This window comes from Cajanus cajan, chromosome 10 (genome assembly GCF_000230855.2).
Source record: "Cajanus cajan strain Asha chromosome 10, NIPB_CcT2T_4, whole genome shotgun sequence".
Classification (NCBI taxonomy): Eukaryota; Viridiplantae; Streptophyta; class Magnoliopsida; order Fabales; family Fabaceae; genus Cajanus; species Cajanus cajan.
The window spans coordinates 11,287,938-11,295,854 of record NC_138526.1 but is presented as its reverse complement, the minus strand read 5'-3'; the positions used below and the strand labels follow the sequence as shown (position 1 = coordinate 11,295,854).

Sequence of the window (7,917 nt, the reverse complement as noted above, 5' to 3'; positions counted from 1 at the left end):
AAATCTATTCCTAAGGTATTCCACTTTTAGCACAACTTCTACTTCTTTTGCTATCTATCCGATTTCTTCACAAAATTTTCTTTGATCATAGGATGTTAAGATAATCCATATTTCCTCCTCTCGAGATATTTCCAAAGATACTCTACTTTTGACTGAGGATCCTCAAAAGGTTTAAAAGTTTTCCATCGATCTCTCTTCTTTGTGTTTTACTTCCGTATTTGATTTACCTTTATCTTTCGCAGTTGGTTACTCCTCAGTTGAACACTACTGCCAATATTCCCTTAAAGGGATTTACTACGGGCATTACCACTACCCCTCAAGGCTCTCAAGGTTAAACTCTTTTATCAGAACCAATTTTGAACATTGAAACTCCTCACCAATCCTCCCAAGATGAAGCTCCATCTTTCGAGCTTAGGCCTCCTTTTAGTCCTGGTCATGGTATGTTTCCTCTTCCTTTTTTGTCAATTTCTATTGAATACCATGTAAACAAACCTAAATGTGTCTCTTTTTATGTATAGACTTGATTGGTCCTTCATCTCCAAAACTTCTTACTCCTTCACCATCCAACCAAGATGGCATCGAGTCTTCTGTGCCGCCTCCCACCTCGATTCTTTCTGCGGATCTAGACTTGATCAGCTTCTTTAATGACGACGTCGAGATTGATAATATCTTCAACATCTTGGAAAACTGGATTAGTGGTACTTCTACTTCGAAAAAGATCTCCGAAAAAGTTCTTGAGTCAGCTGCTACTTTTCAACCTCTACTTGAATTATTCCGCTCGAAGGCTTATGTTGATGATCTCGATCAAGCATTTCTCATCCATGAGTTTAAGATTGAAATTGAGCAATCGATGGATGATTTGCTGGCCTACCCAGATCTCCCTCCTGAAGTTCACATCGAGCTTCAAGAATTTATTAAGCCCTTCACCCTCGCTTGGGATCTCCGAGCTAAGTGGGCTAATTCGTTCTAAGAGGTAGCCCAAATCGAGATCGAGACCAAAGGTGATCGTGCCAAACTCGAGCATCTTCGACAAGAATTGCTTTTGATCAGGAAATCAACTGAAGAAATGATCCCTACTTTGAAGAAATTGAAACAAGAAGAGGTTGATACTGAAAAATCTATCGAGGTTTTGCAAAGAGAGCTCGATACTCTTCGAGCAAAACAAGCTTCTTTAAAAACTCAAAGCCAAGAAGTGATTCAGAGGTAGAAAAGTTTGAAAGATGAAGGCAAAGAGATCTCTTCAAGACTCTCAAAGACTTTAGAGCACAAGAAACGACTGGAGACTCAATGTGCTTCTCGGAGACAAAGCCTAGATGAAGCTTATCAAGCTTATAGGAGTTTTAAGTCCACGTTTTGTAATGTCGATTAAATTCGAGAACCTTGATTTCGATTTTATGTTACTTTGTTGTCTCTTTTTAGCACTCTGATCTTTCATGGAATTGTTTCAAGTATTTACCATTGATTACCTTGCTTGCTGCGTTTGAATTTATTTCTTTAATTACATACGCATTTTTCGAGTATACTTGATCAACTATAAATGGACCTTCCCGATTATAGGACCATTTGCCTAGACGTCGAGATTTTTGATCTATAGGAAGAATTGTTTTCAACACTAAATCCCCGACTCGAAAACTTCAAATTTTGATTCTTTTGTTGTATGTTTTCTCGACTCTTTCTTTTTGCTGAATGAGATTTTGTAGTGTCATCGTCCTCTCGTCCTCTAAAGATACCAACTCATCATACATCAGATTCTAATAATCTTCGATAGGCAAATCATTTTGTCTTTGTATGTGAATTGATTGTAAATTGATATCTATAGGTAGAAGGGCTTCATGCCCATACACCAATTTGTATGGTGTAGTTCTTGTAGCATCCTTTGGTGAATTTCTATATAAGCCCACAACACCTGGACGAGCATTTCATGCCAATTTCGAGGCTTTCTTGAAATGTGTTTCTTGATTAAACTAATGATCACCTTATTAGCGGCTTCGACTTGTCCATTTGCTTATGCATAGTAAGGTGTTGAAGTTACTAATTTAATTCCTTTCAACTGTGCATATTGTGTAACTTTTTGACCTGTAAAAACTGTACCTTGATCCGTAGTGATTGTTTGCGGTATTCCAAATCTCACTATGATATGATCTTCGATAAAATCAATAATCTCTCTTTGATCTACTTCTTTCAAGGGGATTGCTTCCACCCATTTTGTAAAATAATCTATGGCAACCATTATATACCTATGATTTTTCGATGAAGGTGGGTGAATTTGTCCTATTATATCAATTGTCCAACCTCAAAATGGCCAAGGTTTGATAATTGAGTGTAACTCATTTGTTGGTGCCCTTTGTATTGGCCCATGTTTTTGACATTCCTCATAGCTCTTAGCAAATTCGATACAGTCTTTAATCATAGTTGGCCAATAGTATACTTTCCTCGATAAGGCCCATCTCATTTTTTGTCCTTCTTGGTGCGCTCCACAAATACCTTCGTGTACTTCTGCCATAGCTATATAACTCTCATGATTTCTGAGGAATTTAAATAAAATCCCATTGAAACCCCTCTTGTATAATTCGTTATTTAGCATAACATAATTGAGGGCTTGGTATTTGATTTTTCTTTCAACTTTTAAATTCGAATTTTGAAGATATTCTATTAATTATTTCCTCCAATCTTGAACATTTGAGGTTTTGATAGTGAGGCTTTCCGAGTTACCAGCTAATTCATTTTCTGTATGAATCATAGATTCGAAACAACTCTTGTTCATTTTATATCCTGATACAATTTGAGCTAGTTCATTTGCTATTGTGTTTGTATTTCGAAGGAATATGTTCCAATTCAACTTCATTGAACGAATTTAATAAAGTAACAGCTCGAGATTTGCACTCCATTAATTTTTCATATATACACTTATATTCTTGAGTTAATTGATTGATAACAAGCTGAGAATCTCCTCGAACTATGATATTCCTAGCTCCTAATTCCTTTAGAACTTCGAGTCCAGTAATGAGTGCTTGATATTCAGTTTCATTATTCGAGTAACCCTTCTTTGTTTTTAGTGACAACTTGGTCGGAATTACTTCAAGAGGAATGATTAACAAGCCTATCCCAAATCCTAACCCATATTTCGATCCATCGTAAAATAATTCCCAAGATTTCGTTGTTAGGTAATTGATTTGTTCGTTATTTTTGAGTGATCTACAAGAAAATCTGCAATTACTTGTCCCTTAGTGCACTTTAGGGAGACGTAGATTAGTGAATATTCAGTTAGTGCAAGTGCCCATTTGCCAATTCGAGAATGCAACATAGGTTTACCCAACATATACTTAATCACATTACTTTGACAAAATACCAATACATCAAAGGGTCTAAGATAGTACTTCAACTTTGTACAAGAAAAATATAAACTTAAACATAACTTCTCTAAAGGAGTATATCTATTCTCTGCTCCAACCAACATTCTACTTAAATAATAAATGACTCTTTCGATTCCATTATCATCATCTTGCGCCAGCATGCCCGCAATAGTCAAATTGTTGGCTGAAACATGCAATTTTAGTTGTCTCCCTTTAGAAGGTGGTGCTATTATTGGAGGATGAGCCAAATAAGTCTTGATTTCCTCGAACCCTCTCTCGTGCTCTTCTTCCCATCGAAAGTCCTCTTCCTTTTTCAAATGTAATAATGGAGAAAACACCTTAGTTTTACCAGAAAAATTCAAGATAAACCTTCTAAGAAAATTTATCTTACCTAGGAGAGATTGAAGTTCTTTCTTGTTCGACGGAGGCTTAGTTTCCATGATAGCCTTAGTTTTGTTTTTATCCACTTCGATCCCTTTTTGATGCAAGATAAATCCCAAAAATTCACTTGCTGTAACACCAAAAACACATTTTAGTGGATTCACTTTTAGACCATTTTTCCTCATTCTCTCGAAAGACAATTTCAAATGAATTAAATGTTCCTCCTTTCGTCTTGACCCGACGATTATGTCATCAATGTATACTTGTACAAACTTACCTATCAAATCATGGAATATTAAATTCATTGCCCTTTGATATGTAGCACTTGCATTCTTTAATCCAAATGGCATCATCACCCATTCATACAATAGATTTACTCTAGATATAATCAAATTTACATTATATCTAGAGTAACCATCAAATAGACTTATGATTTTGTTACCTGCAACTACGTCTATCATTGTCTCAGCGATAGGCATAGGGTACTCGCCCTTAGGAGTAGCTGTATTCAAATCTCGAAAGTCAATACATACCCTGAGTTTTCCATTTTTCTTGATAACGGGCACAATATTTGACACCCATTCAGCATACCTCGAGGTCCTGATGAACTTGGCTTTCAACAACCTCTCAATTTCCTCTTTGATCTCATCAATCACTTCTGGAGCAAATCTTCGAGGACTTTGCTTCACTGGCCTTTTCCCAGGGATGGTTGGTATCTATGTTCTACTAAACTTCGATCCAGACCAGGCATCTCTTCATACTCCCAAGCAAAACAATCTTTAAACTCGTGTAATACTCAAATAACTTCTTCCCTTAGCTTCCCTTTCAAGATTTTGCTAATATAAGTGAATTTTTTTTATTTTTGATGGTACCCAAATTAATTTCTTCTAGTGGATCTTGAGATTCTAACTTGTGATCTTCATCCCTTGACCTCTCGAATCCCAATGATGAATCATCAAAAATACAATCTAGCCTTGCCTCCTCCTGCTTGGCAACATCTTCCCCATTTACGACCTCTTGGTCTACTCGACCATTTCTTTTATCTTTTTCTTTTTCTTTGGCTATTGTGGTCGTACTGCTCACACACCCCTTCGATCCATCTGACATCTCTTCGATGTCTTCATGATTTACGGCCTTTCCGGCCGTTCGTTCGGCCATATAGGTCGATATTCAAGCTAAAAGGCTAGAAAAATGATCTTGGTGTTTCATTCTTGCTCTTGAGCCGACTCCTTTTTGACTCGAATAATAAATCCGCTCTTAACATCCCAACAAAATATTTTCTTCATGCCTTTTTCTTCATCTAGCAAACTGGCATTGTGAGCATCGAAAGGTCTAGTTTTCGCAAATGCAGTCAATTATTGATCAGCGAAGTACATACCCACTTCGTAATCTTTCTGGTCAGCATCAAGTACCTCCAAACCTTCATCATCATTCCAGAAAAATATTTTCTGGTGAATAGTCAAAGGAACAGCCCCAACTCCATGTATCCATTCTCGACCTAGTAAGACATTAAAGTTTGCCTTTGACGGAGTTACAATAAACATAGTTGTCCTTTTCACACTACCAATTTGCACATCCAACAAAATCATACCTTCAGACTGTGATGACTTCCCTGCATAATCTGATATGAGGATATTATGAGGTTTTAGATCAGCCACTGTCTTTCCAAACCTTTTCAACATGGTTCTTGGGAGTATATTTATGGTTTCTCCTCCATCAACCAGTATTTTGTTCACTTCATGTCCTTCGATCATCAGAGTTTGTAATAAAGGCTTAAGGTGCGCCTTCATATCCTCAGTAGGAGAGTCAAACACAACTGAGTCAAATTTTGGAATAACTCGAGAGATCTGATTAACTCATACAATCTTCGACTCATAACTAGGATCATCGAAAAAATCCTCCCTGTGGATATCTTCTTGCTCATTTACGGACTCCATGGCCCCAACATATTCAGAAGGTAAAATTGACACTATACCACAAATATCTTCCAAAGAATCCTCAAATCCACTCTCGAAGCAGTCAGTTATCATATCTTCATCATCCTCCATGAACTTTCGAGATGACTCACCTTTCTGAGGTACTGGGATCGAGAAACGGTTTCCTCTAAAACCCTCGAAGGTAGTTTTCCTCATTCTCTGTTGTCTTCTCTATTGGGTCTTAGTCAGATTATTAAAAGGTTGTTGTCTAAATCCACGCCCATAATTTCCAGGCATATTCGAATATTTCCTAGGAACTCCCTGAAATGTGGGCCTAGCAAAATTCATGACTTGTTTTCCTCGACCCATTCCATCCATTTGTCTTTGTGGAGCATTCCACTTTCCTACTAGGACATTAGCATTTGGCACAAAAGTATTGCCAAACTTTGATGAGTTATGCATCTCCATGTTTCCCATTGGAGCATTATACTGAGGCACACGTATCTGCCTCATCATCACCCCAGTACTAGGTTTTACCTTTTCTCGTAGTTTCTCATCTTTGTAGCTTTTCATCAGCTCTGATTCCTCGAAGGCTTTAGCAGCAGCTCTATCGAATACTGCACTACATTGAGGGCAAAGCATAATAACCTCTCTGTTGAGGTCCTTCTTCTTAGAAAGGAACTCGACCAAACTATCCCCTTCTTTGGGATAAATTGGTTTTTCCTCTTTAGCGAAGACATCCAGCAATTCTTCCAGCTTTTCATCCGAGATAGGTTCAACGTTTTCATCTTCATCAATATTTACCGCTACCATGTTGATCCCCATCGAGACTAGTTCTACATACCCAGTATGAGTTGCGAATGGATCAGTATCCATTTTCAAATCTTTTTCCTCGAAAGCTAGACAACCCTCAGTGATCGCCTTCTCAATCATATCCCTGAAACGTACACAATTATTAGTCCAATGACCATACATGTTATGATACTTACAGAATTTCTTCCCTTTTCTTTGTTCGAATGGAGGAATTTTATAGTTTTCTGGGAGTGCAACCTGTTTATCTTTTAACAAAATATCAAATATTTTATCAGCCTTAATCACATCAAAACTATATTGCCTAGTTGTACTCCCTTCCGCATTATCTCCTGGTTTTAACATTTGGCATTGATATGTAGGACCAGGACGTAATTCGGCTATGTTAACTTCAAAATTCTCACTCGAACCCTCATAATTAGCATCTTCATTGATCTCTGTGTTTTCTATATAAGCCACTTTTTTCTTTTTGAACAAACCTATCAAACTTCCTTAATTTTTCTTTTTCTAACTTAATTTTCTCAATTCTCCTCACTTTTTTCTGCTAACTAGGCCATATCCCTCAACTATTCGTTTACCAATTTTTTTCGAATTGAAAAGTCTAACCCCATAGCGGAAATTTTAACCAATTCATGTTTCGGGATATTTGTATAGCATCGAGATTTCAACTGCCTGAACCTATTCAAATAGTCATTTAATGTTTCATGATTTTGTCTTTTTATATTCATTAAATCGACTATACTCACTTTTGTTTCTCCTCGAAAAAAGTGTTCATAAAAATTTCCTTCTAACTGAGCCCAAGTATTAATCAAATTAGGGGCTAAAGTTGTAAACCAGGTAAAAGCATGTTTAGTCAGCGAACTTGAAAAATACTTCATTTTCAAATACATTATTCCCTAAATCTTCACATTCGACTAAGTATCTTGCAATATGTTCGATTGTGGACTCATTCAATTCTCCCACAAATTTCAAAATTTTGGGATTTTTACTCCCCTAGGCAATTCTACCTAAGTTACGTATTCTGGAAAAGCAGACACAAAATAAGGACATTCATTTCGACCTACCTCGAAATCATGTCTGTTTAAAACCCTTTCTACAACTTGATCTAAATTTCCCTCGAGATTCCTATGAGGTCTACCTAAATTTTGAGGGACGCCTACATTCCCAACTTGATTTTCCATTTCGTTCAAGTTCGCACTTATGGCTCTTGACGGTGGATTATCTCCCACTTTATTTCCTCGCTTATTTATCAATTCATATACAGGGGTGAGAATATTGTGCATCTGAGTCGACAATAAATTAACTATGTCATGATTACTATGGTCCATTTGTTGTCGAAGGGCTATCATAGCTTGATTACTTATACCTGTGGGAACATAGTTACTTTGTCGAACCAGAGACCCCTCATGACTTGTCCCTATGTTGATAAGGATCTTGCATGATAAATCCCATTCCAT

General features: G+C 37.0%; 1 protein-coding gene across 1 annotated transcript; it reads right to left on the bottom strand.

Annotated features, from left to right (window-relative positions):
- Positions 1-5,089: 5,089 nt before the first annotated feature.
- On the bottom strand, positions 5,090-5,524 carry LOC145952297 (uncharacterized). The gene has a single exon (XM_083064639.1). It carries the CDS (start codon positions 5,522-5,524, stop codon positions 5,090-5,092), a length of 435 nt encoding a protein of 144 aa, XP_082920765.1.
- Between the last annotated feature and the right edge of the window lie 2,393 nt (positions 5,525-7,917).

Excerpts from the sequence above, each read along its gene's own strand:
- LOC145952297 (XM_083064639.1), bottom strand. The coding sequence starts at position 5,524 with ATGAAGGCGCACCTTAAGCCTTTATTACAAACTCTGATGATCGAAGGA.